This window comes from Pomacea canaliculata, linkage group LG11, assembly GCF_003073045.1.
Source record: "Pomacea canaliculata isolate SZHN2017 linkage group LG11, ASM307304v1, whole genome shotgun sequence".
Classification (NCBI taxonomy): domain Eukaryota; kingdom Metazoa; phylum Mollusca; class Gastropoda; order Architaenioglossa; family Ampullariidae; genus Pomacea; species Pomacea canaliculata.
In genome coordinates this window covers 5,539,167-5,564,354 of record NC_037600.1, presented here as the reverse complement: position 1 = coordinate 5,564,354, position 25,188 = coordinate 5,539,167, and the positions used below count along the sequence as shown (strand labels likewise).

The window sequence follows — 25,188 nt, the reverse complement described above, 5'->3', positions numbered from 1 at the left end:
AAGAGATGACAGTAACTGTGAAAAAAAATTGAGAAGAAATGCTTGGGTAAAATCTGTTTTTCTAGAAAACATAATAATCCTGCATATGTAACCTTGTGCATTCAAAAACTCAATCTGACGGTAGATAATGCTTTACACTGGTGCTCAGACATAAATGGTTGCTTCTCTTTTCACAGTAGATCACAATGATGCGTCCTGACAAAACAATAGAAGTTTTACATCAAAGCTTGCAGCATTCAAGTCTATAAATATCCATAAGCAAATTATGGAATTTATTTAAGTTTAAACTCATCAAAAGTAGAATCCATGCATTGTAATGCACAATGGGTATAGTTCTTTACATTAGAACTAGTCTACCACATTTCTGATTCTTGTCAGTTGATTTCTGAAGCGATGTGCTTATTATATAAATCATGAGAGCAGAGAAATATATAACTAAACTGAGAGAAATATTTTCAGATTGCCGATGCCATAGCTAGTCGTATCACTATTACATTTAACATAAACAAATCACGAAGATTATAAAAATATATAATCATCCAACATATGATTGATAAGTACTTACTTTCCTTCCAACTGTATGTCTGATGATACCATCCACCAAACGATAATCTTTTATCACATGATTTGCATCATAGTCTTACAGGTCCACAATCAGGACACGAAGACAATCTCTGGGACCTTTGCTACACCACAGAAGCTGAATTTTTTGGCTGGTAGGTTCTGAATTCTTCCATGTGGACATGAACAATGAACCTCTAGCAGATCTTTCCAGCCTCAGCACTCGACACTTTCATTTTCATTCATTGTGATTGCTGACTCCAGTTTCATAGACCTGGTTCGTAATTAATGAACTAAATTTCTAATACATCCTGCTATCATCGAAGAATATCCTGGAAAGTGTGCACGTTCCTGGCCTGTTGTAGGTGCGTAAACGTCATTTTGCCCCTGTTGGAAGAGTTCTCTTTCCAATCTTCCTCATCATCCACCGCGGAAAAATCGTCCTTACGTTTACCAACCTGCCGAATTTAGCCCGATATCCAGCTGGATACCACTTTCTTGCATGGCAATAATATGCTTCATGTAAGTGCACACGTCTTTCACAAAAATTAAAAAAAAGAGAGAAAAAGCACCCGAGACTAATGGAGGAGCTCACACTAGGGAGACACGAATTAGTGGGGTTCTCGTTTCATTAGCTTTGATCATTAATTACTCTTGGTGATATTATAATGTTTTATATATTTCGGTATCATTTTATTTCTTTACTTTTACTTCTTCGAAATAACAGATTTTTGTTTTGGTTTTTTTGTTTTGTTTTTGTTTCACTTGCTTTTAGGAGAGAAACATCGAAATGACTATCCCTTCAATAAAATGACTAGTCTGAAAAAAAGAAACTGGGTGCTTATTTTGTACCAGAAAAACATCAAACATTAAAAGACTAAGGAAAATATAGTATTGATAGTGCATACAATATAATATTTTCCCCCTTTTTCTTCAGCTTTTTGCGACCCGCCTCTATAACTTTTTTAGAAGCCATGTCGAACTGGATTGTTTTTGGAAACTCTTGTTGGAAAAGCAAAACAAATTGACATCTGACTGACGACTCCATCACCCGTACTGCCTCATCAAAAATGATAACAACACAGACTTTCACGACATATTAAAAAAGTTCACAAAAGCTCTTTAGACAATTTTTTTCTCTTTATTGTAAAAATATAAGCACTTTTTCCCAGTGATATAGCATGTGTTGTTGACCCTTCGTTAAACCATGCAAGCACGTATAGGAATTCTGTCAATTTCGTGTTTGCCGATGTGTTTAATCTTTTGCTGATTAATTCTGCTTTTGTAAAACGTCTGCTGCATTTTTAAAAAGAATTAATAATAGTATCTTCTGTCGTTCGGTGCTTAATTCGACCTTTTCTAGTCGGGTTTTCGAAAAGGAAAACGAATCGACACGGACCCTGGCATTAATTCACTATAGGGTATATCAATATACAATCGTCATCTAAGCAACCTTTCTATACCAACAAATCCACAAAGCGACAATTTAATTTTTTAAATCCTACGTAAATTTCGCTTTCACAAACGGAAGACAATCTGCAGGCCGGAAATCTGCCAGTGTCGCAGCAAAATTTGCTTCACAACTAATAATAATAACAATGAGAGCTTGCAAACGTATACAAAAAACGTATACAAAAAATAAATTTTTAATTATTCAATTTAATAAATTAATTTATAAATAACTTAATTTAAATTTATTTTTTTATTAATTTAATTTATAAATAATTCCATTTAAATTTATTTTTAATTTAGTTTATAAATTATTTAAATTTAATTTATAAATAATTCCATTTAAAATTATTTTTAATTTAGTTTATAAATTATTTAAATTTATTTCAAATAATAACTGGTGCTTAAAATAGACAATACCAAATACCAACACATTTCAGCAAGAGCAACAAAGAAGCCGTTGTTCCGATTAGTTGATGACGTCAGACCATGATGTCGTGGGTCACTTCTGAAAGCTTTCAGACAAGGGCCTGTGACAGGTACTGGGTAACTGCCGAGAGCTGGAGGATGTGTATAGCACTGAGCGCGGGAACGGCTGGGTGTATTAGGTGATGATGATGATGATGATGATGATGATGATGATGATGATGATGATGATGATGATGATGATGATGCACCTAATACACCCACATTGAAGAATTCAGACCTGCCACAAAAAAAATTCAGCTTCTGTGGCTGTGCACAGGTCCCAGAGATTGTCTTGTGTCCTGATTGTGGACCTGTAAGACTATTGCAAATCATGTGATGAAAAGATCTACTGTTTGGTGATGTATCATCAGACATACAGTTGGAAAGAAGTAAGTACAATATATCAACATTTGTGGATATATATATTTTTATAATCTTTTAGATTGTTATGTAAATGTAAATATACACTATGGCATCGGCAATCTGAAAATATATTCTCTCAGTATATATTCTCTCTCTCTGTATATATATATAAGCACATGCTTCAGAAAATCAACTGAAAGGAATCAGAAATGTGGTAAGACTTAGTTAATGTAAGAACTGATACACCATTGTGCATTACAATGCCATGGATTCTACTTTGATGAGGTTTGAAACTTAAATAAATTCCATAATTTGATTATGGCATATTTATAGACTTGAATGCTGCAAGCTTATGTTAAAACTTGCTATTGTTTTGTCAGGACGCATCATTGTGTCTACCTGTGAAAAGAGAAGCAACCATTTTGTCTGAGCACCAGTGTGACAAGCTCTACTACCGTCAGATTGGAGTTTTTGATGCACAAGGTACATATGCAAGATTATTATGTTTTCTAGAAAAACAGATTTTACCCAAGCATTTCTTCTCAATTTTTTTCACATTTTACTGTCATGCATTCAAAATATCACATTATGGAAGAACCTTGTCTTAACCAAAACAAACAAGCTTGTGAATAAATGTTAATTAATAGATACTTACTGTGAATAAATGTTCGGAAGCCAGGACTTTCACCAGTGAGGGTTAGCTGTCCTGGGTTTTGCTTTCGTCTCGGGCATGCAATTCTTTTTCTTCGCATGTGGCATCTGCTTACAGGGCTGTCTGCTTGCCAGACTTTATATTTATTTTATAACCTATTGGCACTTTTTGATTTAATGATCTATAATTATGTTTTCCTATGTTTACTTTTAATTTGCACTAACTGATGAATGTCAGACAAAATAAATATATGAAATAGATTCAAAGAAATGGATACGTAATAATACAATTATAACGAAAGCTCTAACTAGCTTTAATTTACAATTCCGAAAGGTAAGAATATTACTTTACTGAATTACCTTAGGCTGGACTTTAACATGTAGTGTGGAAAGAAAAGAAGTAGCAGCATATTTCAACAATGAGAAGATGTTGCATAATATTTCTGTAAAGGTAGAACAGTATCAAATTCTAAAAGCACGTTTTATGTTCTTCTCTTTATTATTATAGGCAGAGATCACATCATGAAAGTACAGTTCTGTGAATGTGAGCCAGAAGCAGTAACACTAATAAGAAATGGCTTATGGCCAGCAACACCAAAGAAGCCAGGGACCGCATTTTGCATGAAAGTGATGGAGCTATGCAGAATGCTACAGTTAGAAGGACAAATGTCTCTCCAGAAATTTTGCATGGCATTGGAGCGGAGGACAACTTTTCAAAATAGTCGCAGCAGGGACTACAGAAACATGTACAAGGCACTGGGTAAACATGCTATCATATTTTGTCACAGCATGACTACAGCAACATGTACAAGATACTTGCTAAACATATCGTCATATGTTGTCCAATAAGTCTAACTTTCAAGAAACTCCTCAGGGTATATTGCTTAATGACTCCATAGAGAACTGTATCAGTGCCACTAGACCTGTAGTCAAGTAGTGCGACAGTTTCATTTGATGGATGTAAATATAGTTTAATTATAAGGATTATAAGCCAATAATTTCAGTTTACATTATTTGGAAACTATGGAAAGAATACGTGGATTGTGAAAATGGTATTTTATGTGTTTGTTTAATTGTTTATCGTAGGTAACACAATTATAGAATTTCACCATCATCAGGTGTTATGTCTTGAGACAGCTCATGCCCATGACTTCCTGGGCAAGAAGTGCCCAATATGTAGTCTGGTATGTTGTATGGGTTAAGGATTAGGCATTTTAAGAAATATTTAAACACAGTTGCTGTATTCTGCAAACAAAAACACCCACAAAAGTTTATTACACTTGATTTGTACATAATATTTTCACATGGTTGCAATTTAAGTTTTTGAAAATATGCCTAATCTGTGCACATCAGTTTCCCGACTTTTTGATATAAAGAGAATTTATCAACATTGTCTAATGCCTACTGATAATTTTAGGCCATGTCTTTCAAAAACATATCTTCTATTTCATGAGGAATTAATAGATGTGATTAGTGATCTTCACTCAGATATCGATTCGAAATCTGGTGAAGACGATGAAGAGGAAGAACACTTTTTTCCATAAGGTGTTGAGCTATTATAATCTAAATACTTGTTTTGCTAGCCCTTCAGCCAGTAAATCAATCATTCATTCATTATCATCCTCGTAATCATCATCACTATATGTAACGTGTACTAATGGACTGCCTGCAGGCAATTTCTTTTCAATTTCTGGAACGAACGAATGACTGTTACCTTATGTGTATATGCTTGTATTATATTGCAAGATGCTGTATTTTCTATTTCATGTATTTGTGAGACAAAATAAATGTTAAAAATAAATAAATAAATAAATAAATAAAAGTTGTTGAGCTATTAATTTCTTTAGTCAGTTTACTGAAGGGGACAATTGATATGTTTATTGAAATTGTAAAGGTATTTAAGGGATGATAGCATGTTTATTTTGTTTTAAAGCATTGCTACAACCAACATCAACAAAGGCTTTATGAATTCATTGCTACATTTTTGAACCAAGAACGGTGTAACCTTCTAATTCTGTTTTTAGCAATGTACTTTTTTTTTTTATAGTATACATACAAGACACATTCACACCGTGCATCCAGTTTCTTTCACCCACAGAAACAAGCCTTTTAATATATTTTATATGCCACTCTGGAGCAAGGCATGAGCTTATTCTTAAGTATATTGCTGTGGCACAATATATGTCTAGAGACTATCATTTGAGAAAAGAATTGTACATAACAGTATACTGCCTTCTCGTAGCTCATTCTCCTAAAAGTTTGAAGTGATGGTAGTAAATAAAACAGGGAAACAAACACAGTTTTTGCTTTGAGGAAAATTAAGTGAAAAGAATTTTTACTCGTATATCATGTTATTTACTTACAACATATTCTTACTAAGGATGTTATATAAACAGGTATGCTTTGTTATAAATCTTGAGAAATCTATTTTTGTGCTCTGCAATGGTGGTTACCTGTCAAAGAGGGAGAAATGGCACATGGAAAAGGACATAGTCAAATGTATAAATATGTACAAATATCTAGATTTGATTGATTTCAACAAGACTATCTGTTTGTTGTGCTATTGTGGATGTTTCATGGAGTGCCCAAAAAAAGTGTCATTGGGATAACCATATGTTTTTGGCACATGGTGTGCATTCACCACTATTTTCATGTTTTTTCACATTTCTTGCATTTTGTGATCATTTAAAGTGACATTGCTACTATCCTGTCATGTCCCTTTTGTCCAGGTGTTATTAAGTCGGTAATACATGCTATGTTCTTATGAAAAAGATACAGGGTAGTGAGAAAGAAATGTAAACAGTATTACCATCTGCTTTCCAGTTATCCATGCTGGTAGAAAATACTGACAAGTTTGTAGTTAATAATGTAACTAATAACTGAATATTTGACTCTATACAGTTCGTCTAGAACTCTAGATTATGATGTATGTTTTTGCATTGTATTGTATTGTGTATTGTTTGGATTCGGCTTGAAATATGCGGAAGGCCTTTTCCATAAATAAAATCAATAAATTGTTTCTTTCCCGTATTTTGCATCTAGCAGGGAGACTTCTGTGGTCAGACAAACACTATCACTGTAAATCCACCGCTTGACCAAGCACGAATAGCTATTTTACTGTACTTCATTAAAGTGTATGTTCAATAAATTGAAAAGGGCTTGAAAAACAAGAGTGTGGTATTTGTTGTAAATGAGAGACAAAATGTTACGCGCGCGTGTGTGTGTGTCTGCGGGCGTTTGTTTACAACGTATCATAGAAGTAGTAGGCTCTGGCTATGCTCGGGTTCGTGGCATTCAGGAGGATTATGTGTCGGGGAAGGTAGCAGTTCCGTTGGTGTACGGTGCCAACTATACAAATCGATGAACTCCACGATTGCGATTGCACCGTGAACGCAAACGTGTGTGTGTTGATCGTGAGTGTGTTCGCGTGAACTGCTTTTCGACATGATCGGGGTCAATCACGATGGTGCCAACTGTCATCAGTAGTTGTATGTGTAGATCACTTCCAACAGCGCCCTCTTATTGCTGTACATAAACACACACCGACTACACGAGCACAACATTGACAAGTTTTCGCAAACTGGCAAGATAGGTTGTTGCAGATTAGGGAAATCTTCAAAGGAGGTGAGAATCAAGCAGGCAATGTTCGAGAAGAATTAAAGAAGTAGCACAATGCCACTAAAAGTTAAACCAGTTATATGTACTTTCACACTACAATGGGTGTTCGTCAGAAAATCACGCCACAAAAGACGACCACCTAACACCACATGCATCTGTATCTTTCTACTGATTACAGCGGGCAACTTTCCACTTTCATAACTTGTAAAAACTCATCTGCAATCGAACATTAAATGGGCGTACAGTTTCGACATCAAAGTGGTATCACGGATTTAGATAGAGCAACAGCTGAGATAGTTGTGCGCGCACCGTGAACGCTGGCGCTTGTTTGGGGGATGATTGGCAATGGGCAAACCAATGTTACAAGACTTTCCCTAGCTTGGCCGAATCTTGCGTTTGCTGGGAGTTATTCAGAAAAGAAAGGTTAAACAAAATGGTAAATTACACCTGATGTATAAGAGACAATGCAGACAGAGAAAAGGGGGCAAAGACAGGAGTAGATGAGATACAGGAACAACAGACACACAAATAAACCCTAAATGCAAACTTGATACAAGAGGTCAGCTTCCGTTCTAAAAGTAAGGTCAGACATGAAGGTCTTGGTTACCTCTGGGACTTTAACGTTTAACTTCTAATAATATAGAACTTTTCCGTAAATATATCATTTCTTAATATGTATTGGGTGTGTCTTTTCCCGCTACGAGACGGGCGGTCCCCGCGGGTGGAGAGGATGGAATCAGTCCAAGCGACGAGAGCCATCCCGTGACACTAAGACACATGTGACCACAAAATAACAGTGTTAGCAAAACAGAAACCTATGTGAATGAGCAGCTAGTAGAGATAAGCAGCTTACTTTAAGTGGAGGACAACCTTGTAGCATTGGAGTAATGGTAGAAATTCTGGCTTTCCTTCGTCGGGTGCGTTATCTAATGTACCTAGCATTGTGTTGGTGTGGGTTTTTTTTTTTTTTTTTTCTCATCTACTGCACACCCGCACTTAGCCGACCTTAAATCTACAAAAGTCCCTGCATTGTACCCAACAAAAGTGTGTTTTCTTTGGTGCATTCTTCTGCTATGTCACAACTACGGACAACACGAATCTCGTTCACTACAGTGATCAACGTTCAGCTCATTCGCACGACCAGGACATAAGTGCAACAAGCTAGCATTCTTGTAGACAGACATGTTCCCACAGGTAAATAGGTTTAAAGACAGATTTATTTACATTACTCTCTCTCTCTCACACACACACAAGCAACTGCAATTTCAATTCTAATCCACCTACCTAGCCTACTGAATTCTAGCACCAAACTCCCGGGGCGGGTGAAGAGTTGCCACACATAAGTATGCCCGCGCGATTTTCTATTTTTATGTACCTATAAATCTGTTATTTGACTTGTGTTAAACAATCGTCGATTTGTTTTCATTGGAAGACTAATTGATTATTCATTCATATCTTCTTTTACACACTACTGTGATATCGTCGGGGACATTGAGACAGTTCTTGCACAAGTCTTGTATCATTCCTACTGAGTGGCATGTTTAGCCCTATATTTTATGTTGGTTCTTCCTCAACTCTCATTGTCTTTGTCCTCACTCAAGGGTTTTCCAGAGGATGTTCTTCACTAAAGTCTTGTGGCTGGTTACATGGCCAGACAAGAGACGATTTTCCCGTCGCCAGAAGGGGTTCTCGTTGGCCCATCATGATTCGCACATCTTCATTAGTCTTGTGATGAATAGAAGAAATTCGGAACTGTTTTCTCAGGTTCTGGATCTCGAATGCTTTTATTCGCTTTACAGACCGGTGAAAATGGTAAAAGAGATTATGAATTTCGATGGTGTCTTTGGCATCCGTACTGGCTTCAAAGGTCAGCAGTAAGAAGACCGAAGTGATGAGAATCCACAACAAGCAGGAACTCTCAATTCAACTTCAAGGAGAGAACATCCTGGAAACAGACCGCTTCACGTATCTGAGGAGCATTGTCAACAGAGATGTTGGAACGGACGATGACATCAAAAAGGCCAGACATGCCTCTTTATTATCATTATCATCGTCATAATTATTGTAAACTTGTATAGCGCCATATTGTGGTCCTATGGCTCATGGCGCTTTGCGGGAAACCCCCCCCCCCCAACATAACATACAAAATCGTTAACTAGAGAATGACAGACGAGATTAAAGATATTTAGCAACAAGATGCGCCAGCGTGCGCATATCAACAGCCTACGCCCCGTCCCGAGCATTCTCCTTCCGCAGTAAGACCCGCATCTTCAACACAATTGTGAAGGCAGTCCTACTGTATGGTTCTGAAACCTGGAGAGCGACATAGGCCATCTACGCCATATAAAGGGAATAAGATGGACTAGTCAAGACATCAAAAAGCGCAAATGGGGCTGAACAGGACACACCCTGCGCAAACCACCTGACACCATTGCCAAGCAGGCACTTGACTGGAACCCTCAGGGAAAGAGGAGAGTTGGGAGACCAAAGAACAGTAGAAAGTGAGACAAAGGATATCGGAACCACATGAACCCAAATGAGGCATGCTGCCCCAAACCGGGTCCGATGGCGAGGTGTTGTTGCGGCCCTATGTTCCTCGAGTAGTAACATGGACTAGACTAAACTTCGGCATCCGTACTATGTAGCAAACTGTATGATAGTGCTTCTGTAAGTCATGTTCAATGTGTCAATCGCTGCTGTGTCTGTTGTGATCCACGTGTTTCATTTGACGGTTTCGATCAAGAAGAGACCAAATGCTCATATGTTGCTTAGGGAAAGTAAGCTGTATGATGTCACCGAGAGGGATATAGACGCCTAGTATGTAATTAAAGCCAAGTTCAGTTGCTAAATATTCCGTCGTTATGCAGCATACCTATATATGTTTTACTAATTTGTACTCTACTGTGTTATTGGATACTGTATTATATACTGTCAAAGCGGCGCTAGAATAAAAGCTGGAGTCATAGCCACATAAGGTTCATGGTTCTTTATCATCCTCTGTTGTCTTGCCCGTCCTTCTTAAGCCGGAAATAGTGTAAGCATAACGGTTTTCAATTTTGTCAGCTGTTTGAATTATCTTTTTGTCAGCGCTGCTCGGTCTTTCTTTTAAATCACACCTTAAGATCTGACATCAAGATCAGTTCTAAAACTGTTTTTTTTTTTTCATCAGAAAGAAATTATCAATCAAAAAGATGAGGAAGAGGAGGAGGAGGAGGAGGGGGAAACTGAGTCTGTTTTAAAGTTACAGATAAAGGCTGCGACCTATTTCCACCATCCATACTTTTTTGTTACACATTTACTTTGAGACACATTCAAAACAGGCAAAAGACATCAACTGCATATTTCTTCTGAAAACTGACATACACTTTTTAATCCCATGAAATGTTTTTTATGTCCACATTGAAGAAGAAATTTTACAATGAGCGAAATATATTAATACAAATTTAAAACAAACGAAAAGAGAAAACAGCACACTTACTCCCATATATACATGACAGTATTGACTAGATGTATATGAATCACATTTTACAATCTGCTGTTAGGACTGCAATGGAAAATCATTCAGCACTACTCTGCTCCAAAGCCAATGCAGTTACTGAAGAGCCAATATTTGTATGTATAGCCAGAAGTCACAATATGCAAGATGATTCATTATGTCTTATCTGACTAAATTTAAAGTGCATCCTAAGCTATGCACAAATGTAAACCACAAATAATAAATGTTATTTTCTTTTCATTCTACTTTTATAAATTTTCTGGTCAATTTGATTAATATCAAAGAATTAATATCAAATTTAGCCAAAACTGGATTGTTCTGGCAAATTTATTCAATTTCTATTGAACTGGGTATGTGATCAACGGCCCCAAGAGGCCCCAAACTGTTTTCTTATGCTTTAACTGTAATTGCATCCCATGTGACTCGTGTTCCTGCACACAGAGGTAAACAATGATATGTAACCTTGCATTTTTATAGTTACAAACAATCACACAAATATGCTTTGGAACAGACTGCACTGTAAGATTCAATATGATAAAGATTGTGCTAATACTCATAAATAATAATAAATTCAAATAGCACCATATCCTAGCCTTTGGGCAAACTCATGATTGACACACACACACAAGCATACATGGACGCACAGCATAAAATGCAAATTATATTGTCTACAAAATGCCACATGGGATAAAATGTAGACTGAAATTATTCGCAGCATACATAATTCAGCTTGAGAAAGACTGTGATTCATCCAGGCTGCAAATGCTATGATCCACATTCCACACCACAGTTTCAACCATAGCAAGATCTATGAGGTAAAGGCCATTGTTCTGCTTATAGGTCTGACTGCAAAATGCCTTCTTGAAAAATCATACTGAAATCCAGGAAGTCAATGCAAATTCATTGATGTAACAATTTTTAGGACACATTAGTTGTTAATAAGCACACTTATATAGCACCTTTCTCCATCATCAGCCAGACTAAAAGCGCTTTAAATGCATAAAGGCACACAAGCACACGGATTTGGGACAGGCATAACTTTTCGTTTATTGGCTGTAAACCTAGGGGGCATAAGATCATATTAAAACAATCACACAATAACAATCTAACAGGTGCAACAAATGGTGACAATATGGGAAAATATATAGATGAGTACATAAGACAAAACAATATATGTATAGAATTTACTTCAACCGTGGTTATGCAATTTGAATCAATTTGCATAAATTTATAAGCATATTTTTTGGATGTAATATTCATCAGCCGACGAAATTTAAATTCATTTGGATAATGCACAAAATAAACAGGAAGCAGCACTGTCTGTGACAAAGTTAGCAAAGGGTGAGCACAATAATAAGCATAAGTGAACACAACAAGAGGTCAAGAGCAAAACTAAAATCTGCCAAAAGCCTGTTCACAAGAAAGGACACAAAAAATACTAATTTTCAGTCTCACTTTTGGCCTTTGGCAATTCCTTTAATGCAACTTCCAGAGAATTAGTATTTGTCCAATCTGTAACAGATTAACCACTGCTTGTATAAGAACTGCGAAGGCAACAAACTGATGAAATTCAGTGTTGTAAAGTCTGAAACCTAGTGAAAGTCTGAAACCTAGTGAAATGTAGACTCAATTATTATACCCAAGTTCAAAATAATTTTACAATAACTCTTACACATTGATTGTATGACACAGAAAGAAGAGAATGAGTGGATTTAAATAATAAAAAAACATGCCATGATCTGTGAGTTTAAAAGTATAAAAAATATTAAACATCTCAATATTGTATGGCAGGGTTACAGCTACTAATCTATTACTTGAATGTAATACATTTCATGTTTTCACCAGCTTTGGCTATGATTTGGAAATTAACATAGCAGTGATACAGAGAAAGCACTAATCTCAAGCTTTTGGAAAATATAATAGTAAATAAGAACTAATAAAAAAAATAAGCACTAGTATTCCTTACATTAGAAAAGGTACTTCCATTAGGGATTTACAGTCAAATCTCCCTACTATGCCACCTACCGGGACCGAGCAAAAGTGGCATAGTAGCGAGAGTGGTATAGTAGCGAGGGTTTGTAAAAACGGCTTTATTTGTTCAAGTTACCCGTCAGTCAAAAGCTCTCAAGAATCGTCTGCTGGCACTAGCTGTCTCCTTTCATTCTCCCCCTCACCTCTTCATCCTCCACCCCTCCCAACCATATCCGAGCACCTGCATCCTGTCGCTAGTCGACCCCCTCCCGGTCTCCCTCTGTCACGTGACTGTCACCCGGCCAGCGACCACCACCCCCATCGCCAGCCTCCACCCTCCCTGTGTGCGTGCTATGCGTGCGTGCTATCCACCTAACTGCAATGTCCCACACTACCATAGAGTATAATAATCGAGCACTGCACGGAATTTCACAACTTGTGCCTTTTAACAGTCACACAAAAGTGGCATAGTAGCGAGAGTCTGGGGTGGCATAGTAAATTTTTTTTTACATTGAATTTATAGTCGGGACCGAGCAAAAGTGGCATAATACCGAGAGTGGCATAGTAGCGGGGTGGCATAGTAGGGAGATTTGACTGTATATAACTAATCAATGGCACTGACTAAAGAAAATCTATTACCCGAATAGTGAGCACAAATATTTTCCATCATCGTGGACTGCTCATTACTTGTTGGTACCATGAAAGTACATCGATTCATAAAGATATCTAAAAATTAATCTCAAGGCCTACACATTACAATGGGTATGTGTTTTAGTATCCCCAAAAGCGCTTTTATAGGACGTCATTAGTTCTGCCCTAAGGACCATCCTTCTAGCTACATCTTGCTTTTACCCTTTGAGGTGCCCAGCATTGGTAGCCCTAAACAGCACAATTCCATAGGTCACTAGACACAGGTAAGCTACATAAAATGGTGTCAACCATAGGGGTAGAATAAACATATAAACTACTGGCCATTGCTCTAATACTGTACTTGCATACTGTAATACTTCTTGCATTTGGATCAACACTTTTGCTCAATTGACACCAACCATAAAGCATACTATTTGGCTGATTCTGCTTATCTGTCATCATCATACAATACATTCAGGCATCACCTGACTCGGGAATAATCTAAGATTATTGTATCAATCCCTAAAGATTCTCATAACACTTTACTAACAAGTTATTATCTTTCTCATTCTTTCATGCCTACTTTAGCAGCTTGTACTTCTTTTTCTTTAATCGGTGGTAATGCATCCTTTCTATGAACTATATACATCTTAATATAGATTTATGTCATTAATACGCCAAAAACTTTAAAGAGTAGGATGTAAGATAAGTAGAATAGAAAAGTGCTTCAACGCATGCAATTAATGTAGTATAATAGCTGCTGTACATGCTTGAGATAAAATAAACCTACCCTTCAGCCTTTTGCTGCAGAACACATTAAAAGCCGTGGTTCTTTTGAAAACTGGTTCCATTGTCTACACAAAAAAGAAATATTTGTCTGAAATGTATAGCTATGTATATCTCAATGTTACAAGGTATTGTCATTTTTGTTTTATTGGAATGAGTTAAACCTGATATGATGATAGCTCTTAATCATACCTCATCAGTCTAACACTTTAGAACACAGGTTTTTCAAATCATATCAAAATCAAATCAAAACAGACTTTATTGTCTGCCCAGGAGACCCAGGGCAGAAATTTGTCTTTGCTCACATACCCATACAGACATTTAACACACAGTTAGGAGTAAAAGTGAGGAGTAAAATAGTGTTGATTGCACCAGTCCATCAAAGCAGTGTATGTTTATCCTAACAACAAACCTTGGGTGACCAAGGGCCTAAAAGCACTGCTGAACAAAAAGAAACATTTGTTCATCATGGGCAGAAGCCCACGACAGAAGATTAGTACATAGAGAGGACCATGATGCTATCCGTTGGGTGGGCAGAGGCTTGGCACATTACTATTACTATTACACATTACTATATATTTGTAGTGAATTTAGCATGACAATCACATTCACTACAGTTATAATGTATAGCAGTCCTGTCAAAAGGTCTCGCAAGAATTGAATAGAACTAACTTTCTAATACATACTGCTATCTCGAAGAATATCCTGGAAGGTGTCATGTTCCTCCTGTTGCTGGGTGCTTACACGTCCATTTTGCCCCTGTCGATCTTTACCGCATACAACCTCTCACATCCACCGCGAAAAATCGTTCCTTACGTTTACGAACCTGCCCGAGTTTACGCACAAAGAGGGTATATCCAGCTGGATACCACTTTCTTGGCCGTGGCATGCTTCATTAAGTGCACACGTCTTCACAAAATTAAAAAAAGAGAGAAAAAGCACCGAGACTAATGGAGGAGCTCACACTAGGGAGACACGAATTAGTGGGGTTCTCGTTTTCATTAGCTTTGACATTAATTCTTCTTGGTGATATTATAAATATTTTATATATTTGTATCATTTTATTTCTTACTTTTACTTTTCGAAATAACAAGATTTTTGTTTTGTTTTGTTTTTGTTTTAAGGAGAGAAAACATCGAAATGACTACTCCCTTCAATAAAATGACTAGTCTAAAAAAAAAATAATATTTGCTTACTTTGTACCAGAAAAACATCAAACCTTAAAAGACTAAGGATAAAAATATAGTATTATAGTGCATACAATATATAATTTTCCCCCTTTTTCTTCAGCTTTTGCAACCCGCCTCTATACTTTTTAGAAAGCATTCTGGATTTGTTTTGGAACTCTTTGGAAAAGGAAAACAAATGACACTGACTGACGTCCCCCCACCCGTACTCCTCATCAAAATGATAACAACACAGACTTTCACATATTAAAAAAGTCCACAAAGCTCTTTAGACAATTTTTTTTTCTCTTTATTGTAAATATAAGCACTTTTCCCAGTGATATAGCATGTGTTGTTGACCCTTCGTTAAACCATGCAAGCACGTATAGGAATTCTGTCAATTTCGTGTTTGCCGATGTGTTTAATCTTTTGCTGATTAATTCTGCTTTTGTAAAACGTCTGATTCATTTTTAAAAAGAATTAAAAATCGTATCTTCTGTCGTTCGGTCCTTGAATACCAACACATTTCAGCAAGAGCAACAAAGAAGCCGTTGTTCCGATTAGTTGATGACGTCAGACCATGATGTCGTGGCTCACTTCTGAAAGCTTTCAGACAAGGGTCTGTGACAGGTACTGGGTAACTGCCGAGAGCTGGAGGATGAGTATAGCACTGAGCGCGGGAACGGCTGGGTGTATTAGGTGGATGATGATGATGATGATGATGATGATGATGATGATGATGATGATGATGATGATGATGATTAGGATTAAGATTAAGATTATAAAGTAGCGCTTCTTCCAATATCGGGGAGGTAAGAACTAGTCACACCTGGACAAGCAGGCCATTTGGAAGGGTACCTGTCACCTGCCAGGGTGTGTCAAACATAACTGTGGGAGAGGGTGAAGGACGGGAGAAGGGAACCTTGTCACCTTGAAACAGCTGAAGCGTGCAATGATCTTGCGAGCAGGACTGGGCATCTAAGTTGCAGAGATTGGTGGGGAAGGAAGAAGTAGGAATCGCCGACATTGCGGCCTCCCCGCTTTGTCCTGCCACCAGACGGAGAGCTAGGTCTGTGGAGAAGGGTGAGAAAATAATGAAAAGGAAGGAGAAAAAGTCATATCCCTTTCGGTAACACAACTTTTTGTACTACTCCTAGAAGAACCTGTCACTTGGCGGCAAGTCACGTGCAAGCTCTCATTTTCCCGGTCTGTTGATGAAGTCCGTGGCTAATTGTAACATTGTAATTCTGTGGAAATGTATTCACCTCCCTTAATCAAAACAATGAAGCTATGTTTAATTTTGATTTCATATTATTAGGAATAACCTTTAAACTTTATATATCAAAACAGCAATACATTTTTTTAATTCGTTGCTTGATAAAAAACATCAAGTACTACAAGATCGGCCACCTGGACAATTCGCGGTGACAGCGAACACTCGCCACCAAGCGGACAGATGAGTGATGGCGGCTACAGAGTTTCGTCAAGATGGTGGAGTCTCATGTAGCGAATTCTCCTTACAAATGGCTGTTTAGTTTCCCACAGAATGAAACGAGGTTAGAACCTCACTAATTTGGCCATACTTTCTTTATGGGTATAATTATTGTTTCTAAAAATATTGATGCTGAGAAAATGTCGTCTGCTGATACTTCACGATTGTATACAGAGCATGCCTTGTCTAAAGATATCATCAGTTCGATCCCTTTAGCCTGGTAAATGAGAATTGATTGTGTGACTTGTTTTACTTTCATGATGATCTGACATGATCTGATTTAAAGTTGATGACAGTGGCTTTTGTAACTGAAGTAGGACAGATAGAAGCATTTGGTGCAAAGAAGCAGGAGGGAAGACTTGACCAGAAGCGATGTCGGACTGTGTTCAAGACCGGTACTCACAAAGCTGAGACTATTTTGAAGACTCAACTTCATGATTGTCTCTGAGAATAACAGTTGTGTCGCACTATCAACCCTCCACTACCTGTCACACCAACATACTCCTATAAAGAGATCTGTCATTTCAAGGCAGAATTCATCAGATAGCAGAAAAAAGGAATAAGAGTTGTAATAATGTCTCTGTGTTAATTGCATACTTATCTAAATAAATACAAAAAAGATAACACTTTATGTATAACAGGGGACAATTCAGGACAGCTCGATATAACAGCATAAGACAATACCACAACCTGTTCACATCCGCCAAACAGACTCCTGCACTCGTTCACTCTGTAACAAAGATCGGCAGCCCGATGGAAGTTGGACAAATTCTTTCCACACGACATGCCTGTCATCATGAAGAACTTCAGACACTTCTAGAAGTTTCTGCCTGTCTGACAGAGTTATATACACTTTGTGTGTCCATACCTGTCCCAGTGTATGCACGCCTACATACTAGCCGGTTGTACTACATACTATATCATCTACATATCTACACACTTTGTAAGTTTAAAGCTTGACCTCAAAAGACTTTACTTTTGACATGGAGGTTTTTTTATTTATTATTTTGGTTGGAGTAGAACTGAGTCTATGTTGACCCAGTCTTCCAAACTAGAAAGAGCTGGCATCCCGCATGAAGAACCTGTACACGTGTCGATGGCCTTCTATGCCAGGTACACGTCTACATGTGTTTGAGTTGTCAATCACAGGAACATCACACACATCCTATCTCCAAACGTTGAAGAATGTAGCTGTCTTCTTTGTGAAATGTTTTCCACTTTATAATGTGGACAGAATTCTCCACAACGCACATCGTCAAAACAATAGTTGATGACTGTTGACGTTTTCATTAAAAATGAACGGATTTTGTTCCGACAGTTACATGTCTGAGTTCTATGAAACAAAACCTCTGAAATAAATATCAGAGTTTGGTAATATAATCGTTTTTAGTCGAATACAGGCGGTCCTCGACTTACGACTAGTTCCGTTCCTACGTCGCCTCGTAAACCGAATTTCGCTGTAAGTCGGAACAGACATAAATACTGTACATAAATAACATACTGTAAGTACTTGTCCTTCCCAACAACTATCCTAACACAGTAATTATCAAAAAACACATAAAATAGTTTTAATAATGAAATGACACACAAAGTTGGCGTTACGACGTTTACAAAGCAAAAGCACTGAAGTGGAAACAAGGCTTTATATTGTAAATAACAACAACAAGGCCTTATATTGTAAATAACAACAACAAGGCTTTATAGTGTAAATAACAACAACAAGGCCTTATATTGTAAATAACAACAACAAGGCTTTATAGTGTAAATAACAACAACAAGGCCTTATATTGTAAATAACAACAACAAGGCTTTATAGTGTAAATAACAACAACAAGGCCTTATATTGTAAATAACAACAACAAGGCTTTATAGTGTAAATAACAACAACAAGGCCTTATATTGTAAATAACAACAACAAGGCTTTATAGTGTAAATAACAACAACAAGGCTTTATATTGTAAATAACAACAAGACTTTATATTGTAAATAACAATAACAAGACTTTATGTTGTAAATAACAACAACAAGACTTTATATTGTAGATAACAACAACAAGACTTTATATTGTAAATAACAACAACAAGGTTTTATATTGTAAATAACAACAACAACGTTTTATACAGTCAATGGGAGATGTGTTGGGCTGATATAACCCGAGGACTGCCTGTACTGCTTTCGGTACTCTATGTCATTGAAAGAAGTCTTGTAGAGACAAACAATCACACAGAGAAAATGTCGTAAAGTGAGATGAAAGGCTATATGTTTAATATTATTGCAAAATATTATAGCATTCACCAAATGGTGTTGCTACGTCAACAAAACATTCTTCAGCATCTCCTAGTCGGCTTTGCTTCTGTAGCATATCGTTAACACAGACGATGACAATCAGTGGTGACAACAGACATCCCTGTCTCATTCTTGATGTGACTTCAAACCATTCTGCCAGTCCAGTGGGGTTCTCAACATTAGTTTGCATACATGGCTCCGATGTTGTCTTGTCACATCTGAATGTGCCCGATTTTTGTTTTAGGTAGGATCCACCACAAGTCATGGCTCGCATCACCTGTCTCATCTGTAGTTCACCAACAGTAGCTTATACCTGTTCAGGGTACTTTAGGATAAAGTCCTGTGTTGGTCAGTCTGTGACTGGGCTGAAAGCTACTTGTATTAGTTTTCCCCCTCTACCTGGGATGCCACTTTTGTTGCTGACTCACAGAACATCTCTCGAGGCCATTGTGTGGACAACTTTCTTTATATTTAAAAAAATGTTTTTCTACATATTTAGTCTCCTACTTATCATTTTGTACATCAATCACTTCCCACATTATTTAAAGATTATAAACACTATTACAAATATGTTGTGATGGTGATTATTACAAGCTGACAATGGAACCAGTTGCTTTTTTTTTCGTTTCGTCGTTGCTGTGCAAGACTATTTGACTTTGATTTCTTCTGCGATTTCGGATTTTCCGTCGACTTCTGGTCTTCTCTGCATAACGGTTTTTTTCTGAAGATCTTGAAGATCACACAAGTCAGTCCTTTGCTTTCGAAATGTTCATGCAGTTTTCCTCTGTTTTGTGATTTCATCATTGCTCTATTCTGCGTTGCTACTGTATGACGACACTATGACGACACTATGACGACACTATGACGACACTATGGCTTTCCGAGCTGTAGATCTGAACTCAGGGCCGTTGAGATCCAGTACGGGCCCAGGGCAGACGACTTGCTAAACTGCCTGATAGTACACCAGCAAGTCAGCCTTACCATCGACATCACCTCCCCACCATTGTGCAGATAACAAGACCACTGTTTTCCTGCTCTGTGAACACTGAGGACAGGCTGTTGCCACACGATATTTCAGATACAAGAGCTTTTCTCGGAGTTTGCTTCTATGGCGGACACTAACAGTCCTTTGCGCAGCTGCTACTAACACTGGCAGCTGCTACTAACACTGGCAGCTGCTACTAACACTGGCAGCTGAGACTAACACTGGCAGCTGATACTAACACTGGCAGCTGATACTAACACTGGCAGCTGATACTAACACTGGCAGCTGCTACTAACACTGGCAGCTGCTACTAACACTGGCAGCTGCTACTAACACTGGCAGCTGAGACTAACACTGGCAGCTGATACTAACACTGGCAGCTGATACTAACACTGGCAGCTGCTACTAACACTGGCAGCTGAGACTAACACTGGCAGCTGCTACTAACACTGGCAGCTGATACTAACACTGGCAGCTGCTACTAACACTGGCAGCTGCTACTAACACTGGCAGCTGCTACTAACACTGGCAGCTGAGACTAACACTGGCAGCTGCTACTAACACTGGCAGCTGCTACTAACACTGGCAGCTGCTACTAACACTGGCAGCTGCTACTAACACTGGCAGCTGCTACTAACACTGGCAGCTGCTACTAACACTGGCAGCTGATACTAACACTGGCAGCTGCTACTAACACTGGCAGCTGCTACTAACACTGGCAGCTGATACTAACACTAGCAGCTGATACTAACACTGGCAGCTGATACTAACACTGGCAGCTGCTACTAACACTGGCAGCTGAGAGTCTCAGCCGTTCCACGAGAAAGAAGTGCAAACTATTTGTAGTTTTGTGGTTATTTGTGGTTACTAAGGGCGATCACTGTAGATCTAACGGTGATGACTCCAGATAACAAGGATCGATGACATCGGATAAATATTGAGAATATACTGAGAACATCTTAAGACTATGAAGGAATATTATCATATTATACAATGACAAAGGAGATCGTCGCTTCACTTTATTTCTACAACTCAAGTTCGCTGTGACAGTGAGTGAAGCACGCGAGATATCGACATCCAGCCTGTAGATCCAGTCAGTTCGCAGAATGCAACACAAAGACACTTACATCATGTGGCTTGTAGATGTTGATCACAACACAAAGACACTTACATCATGTGGCTTGTAGATGTTGATCACAACACAAAGACACTTACATCATGTGGCTTGTAGATGTTGATCACAACACAAAGACACTTACATCATGTGGCTTGTAGATGTTGATGACAACACAAAGACACTTACATCATGTGGCTTGTAGATGTTGATCACAACACAAAGACACTTACATCATGTGGCTTGTAGATGTTGATCACAACACAAAGACACTTACATCATGTGGCTTGTAGATGTTGATCACAACACAAAGACACTTACATCATGTGGCTTGTAGATGTTGATCACAACACAAAGACACTTACATCATGTGGCTTGTAGATGTTGATGACAACACAAAGACACTTACATCATGTGGCTTGTAGATGTTGATCACAACACAAAGACACTTACATCATGTGGCTTGTAGATGTTGATCACAACACAAAGACACTTACATCATGTGGCTTGTAGATGTTGATCACAATCATCAGAGGGGGTCATCGTGCAGTTTGACAGTGTGGCCTGTATCGATCAACTATATACAGGTCACAGAGATACGACAACAGTGCATGTAGCTCAGCACTGTACTGCAGGGCCAAGCACCTGATGATCTAACTTTTCATTTTCCTACAATGCCCATGTGATCATCTGTTTTTCCTTCTTCTGATTAGTGGACCTATGTTTGTGAGTAGTGTTCATGCGCTTTGCAGCAGCAGATCGTTCGCTCACAACTGTGGTCCTTTTTTAGCCGTCCGATCGTTTGATTCTAACTTTCCTTTTGTTTTTCTGCAGCTGATAATGTGGATTATATTGGTGTTCTTTTCTGTAATATTTCGTGCGCATTGAGCGTTTCTCAAGGATTCGGATTTTGCGGGTTATAAGACTTTTTCTTTCATTCATTCATTCATTGTTGTGCTGGACAACATTATCAGACATTATATAAAATACACTTGCTATAATTCAGGGGTGGGCAATTAATTTTCCCAAGGGGCCGGATGAGAAACTGGAATGGTTCTAGAGGGCCGGATGAGAAACTGGGATGGTTCTAGAGGGCCGGACTAATATAGTTAACTCAGTTTTACCCAATACTGTATATATAGTATATTTACTGGTGGGCAGCCAGCGGGCGGGCCGGTCAGAGACAGGAGGCGGGCCGGATCCGGCCCGCGGGCCGGCGTTTGCCCAGGTCTGCTATAATTTCATTAACAAGTGTTACTGTAAAAGGGAGGTGGTCGGTAATGAAGACCTTCAATCACACTTTGGCCCTAAAAAGCAATTAGCATCTACATTCCATGTATGTCGTCAAAGTTCAAAGGTGAAGGCAGCCGCTAGTCTTGAGTGAGACGTCTTGTCTTTGTGTGTCCACAGTGTCCTGCTTCTGTTGATGGAGAGATGCTCTCACTTTTTTTATTCCTCCACTGCTGCATTCAACATTCATCTCTCAATATTCGTCTCAAGCACTCGTTTTGTCACACAACACTTCCATTTGCTTTGTGTTGAATGTCCGTGTGTGTGTGAATGCGCTGTGTGTACATGTACACGTGCATATGTATGTATGGTAGATGAGTAGGTAGACCCGTCAGTAGGTTTGAGTGCAATGTCTGCATGATGTCTTTTCTTTCACTTCTTGGTTTCACAACCTCTCCGTAGGGAACAGGAGCAGCCTTGTCTCCCTTGTTAAGATCTGTTCCAAAATCACCGGAACCAAGCAGAGGGATTTAGCCCTCTTACATAAACAGCAAATCCTTAGGACGGCATCCCGTATCCTAACTATTCCTAGTCATGTGTTGGCGAGTGAGTTCTCACTCCTGCGGTCTGGTCGCAGATACGCTGTACCGGTAAGTCCAACGAACCGTTACCGTAACTCGTTCATTCCGAGCCATCCACTTTTTAAATTCCACTAGCTGTGATGATGTGTCCGTCTGAGGTGACCTTGTGCGGGGTGCCCACTGAACCTCCTGTTGCTGTGTTACTATATGAGTGGGTGTGTGTGCACATATGTGTGTATGTCGCCAGAATCTATTCCATTTCATCTCTCACATAATTCTTCCCTCTAGTGTGCTGGCGTGTCATCATACCTCTAATTGCCCTTGTGGATGAATAAAGTTGAATTGAATTGATGGACGGGTAGGCAGACACGTAGATGCAAACCAATACGTTGCATTCTCCGTTAACGTAAAGCGCCCTCTGTCGACACACACCGTTTGCACTTCCTTGTTCCCCCGTCTCCACGCTGTACACCCTCCCTTCTGTGCAGTAAGTGTAGCTTGTGACATCTACCTTTAGGTTTTGCTTGGAAAATGTCGCCTGACCTTGACCACCACGTGCTTTCCAGGTTAATACCTACTCTCGCGTGCAGTCATGCTGAACCGTCAGATGAGAAGAGGGAGGAGTCGTGTTCGCTGTCCCAGTAACTAGACAACTTATATTATGTTTTTAAATGTGACACTGGGTTACAGCCAGCACCCGGGTGTACGCGGATTTGTGTGACGACCTTGTGTGTGGACGCGTGTGAAAGTGACTTTGTGAGTAGCCTGTACCACGTGACAGTCGTGACCACCAATAAATATTTACTCACGGCGACAGACAATATTTATTATGTGAGTGACAAGTCGTCACATGGCTGGCCGGCGGGTAAACTGGCAATTATACAGATTGAGTATGAGTCGTTAGCACATTGCTGTAAACTACAAATAGTAAACAGTCCGCAGTCTTATTTAATTATTCAAACCCTGACATTCAACTGTAAACAAAAGTTAATGTCAATACTTATTTGTCGAGAACCTTAGCTTGCTATAAAGCATAAGTAATATTAATAACTATCTATCTCACACGTACACACCTACACACATGTACACACCTACACTCACGTACACACACGTACACACCTACACACACGTACACACACCTACACACACACGTACACACACGTACACACTCACACATACAGGTACATTCTCAAAGTAACCTACAAACCGGACAGCCGCTGTATCTCCAGGTGTCACGTGACATGTGAGGGGCGTGTCTACAGGACTGAAGTCTCTTCAACCACAGCAGCGCACGTGACGACGCAGTTCACGGCTGAATGATTCTGTCCTCACTACATTGTTCCATTCAATGCAGAAAAAAAATCCGTGTCTGCCTGGTTTTTTTCCGTATGACCTTGACTCTTGTATTGGTTTTTTTTTTCTTCTGTGTTTGAAGGCTGAGTGAAGGTTATTTATGTTATTTACTCTTAGTTTACAAACTTAACGACTCCTGCCACGGTTGGTGGTCGCAAGATGTTAGTCACTGGCTTGTTTGCTGGTTGAGTGACAGACACCCTGGGTAAGTTCATCTACTTGATAGATCGCTATTCATGAAGCACTGTCACTTCTAGTATCTGGACAATCGTCGGGAATCAAAAGCTTTTTTCCCAAACAAATTATATTTAGTAGCTGCTTTATCATTATAGAACAGACCTGGGCAAACGCCGGCCCGCGGGCCAGATCCGGCCCGCCTCCTGTCTCTGACCGGTCCGCCCGCTGGCCGCCCACCAGTAAATATACTATATATACAGTATTGTGTAAAACTGAGTTAACTATATTAGTCCGGCCCTCTAGAACCATCCCAGTTTCTCATCCGGCCCCTTGGGAAAATTAATTGCCTACCCCTGTTATTGAATGATTACCTGTATCTACAACACAGGTTTCCAAAACACAAGTACTTTATAATTGGGCATAATGGTTTTCTTCCAGAGATAGTGTAATACAGGTGTGTTATACCTGAGAGTGCCCTAAAGATAAAAGTAACACCTCAGTATGCACTAAAGACATTATGCAAATTATGTGCAAAGGAGACTATGTGATACCTGAGAGTGCGCAAAGAGAATCATACTTGTATGCACGCGCAATGTCTATACCAATACGTTGTGTATCCTCTATCTTTACTAAAGTCATTACACAGTTTATATTATTGTCATCGGTCAGCTATGTGTAACCTTTATTTGGAGGGGATGTAGAAAGAGTCCCCCCATGTTAACTGCCATCGGGTAGACCTGGGGCGAGGCAAGTTAAATAGCTTAGGACAGAGGCAGACAGAGACATCAGCAAGAGCAGAGAGAGACAAAAT

General features: G+C 38.8%; 1 protein-coding gene and 1 long non-coding RNA gene across 3 annotated transcripts; one reads left to right on the top strand and one right to left on the bottom strand.

The window, feature by feature from the left end:
- The first annotated feature begins 2,717 nt into the window (after window positions 1-2,717).
- LOC112576163 lies at window positions 2,718-6,660 on the top strand. Of its 2 annotated transcripts, XR_003101773.1 has the most exons (4): window positions 2,721-2,867; window positions 3,222-3,324; window positions 4,001-5,037; window positions 5,316-6,660. XR_003101773.1 is itself a non-coding variant. In XM_025258442.1 (3 exons), the coding sequence occupies exons 1-3, from the start codon at window positions 2,838-2,840 to the stop codon at window positions 4,339-4,341; spliced, it is 474 nt and encodes a 157-aa protein (XP_025114227.1). In that variant the 5' UTR covers window positions 2,718-2,837; the 3' UTR covers window positions 4,342-6,660. The 2 variants fall into 2 exon arrangements, 1 of the variants encoding a protein (XP_025114227.1); XM_025258442.1 differs by having other exon boundaries at window positions 2,718-2,867; window positions 4,001-6,660.
- Window positions 6,661-10,451: 3,791 nt separating this feature from the next.
- On the bottom strand, window positions 10,452-14,933 carry LOC112576121. Its single transcript, XR_003101767.1, has 4 exons — window positions 14,680-14,933; window positions 13,998-14,061; window positions 12,062-12,118; window positions 10,452-11,037 (listed from the first exon to the last, which is right to left on the bottom strand). It is a non-coding gene; the product is annotated as an uncharacterized LOC112576121 (long non-coding RNA).
- Between the last annotated feature and the right edge of the window lie 10,255 nt (window positions 14,934-25,188).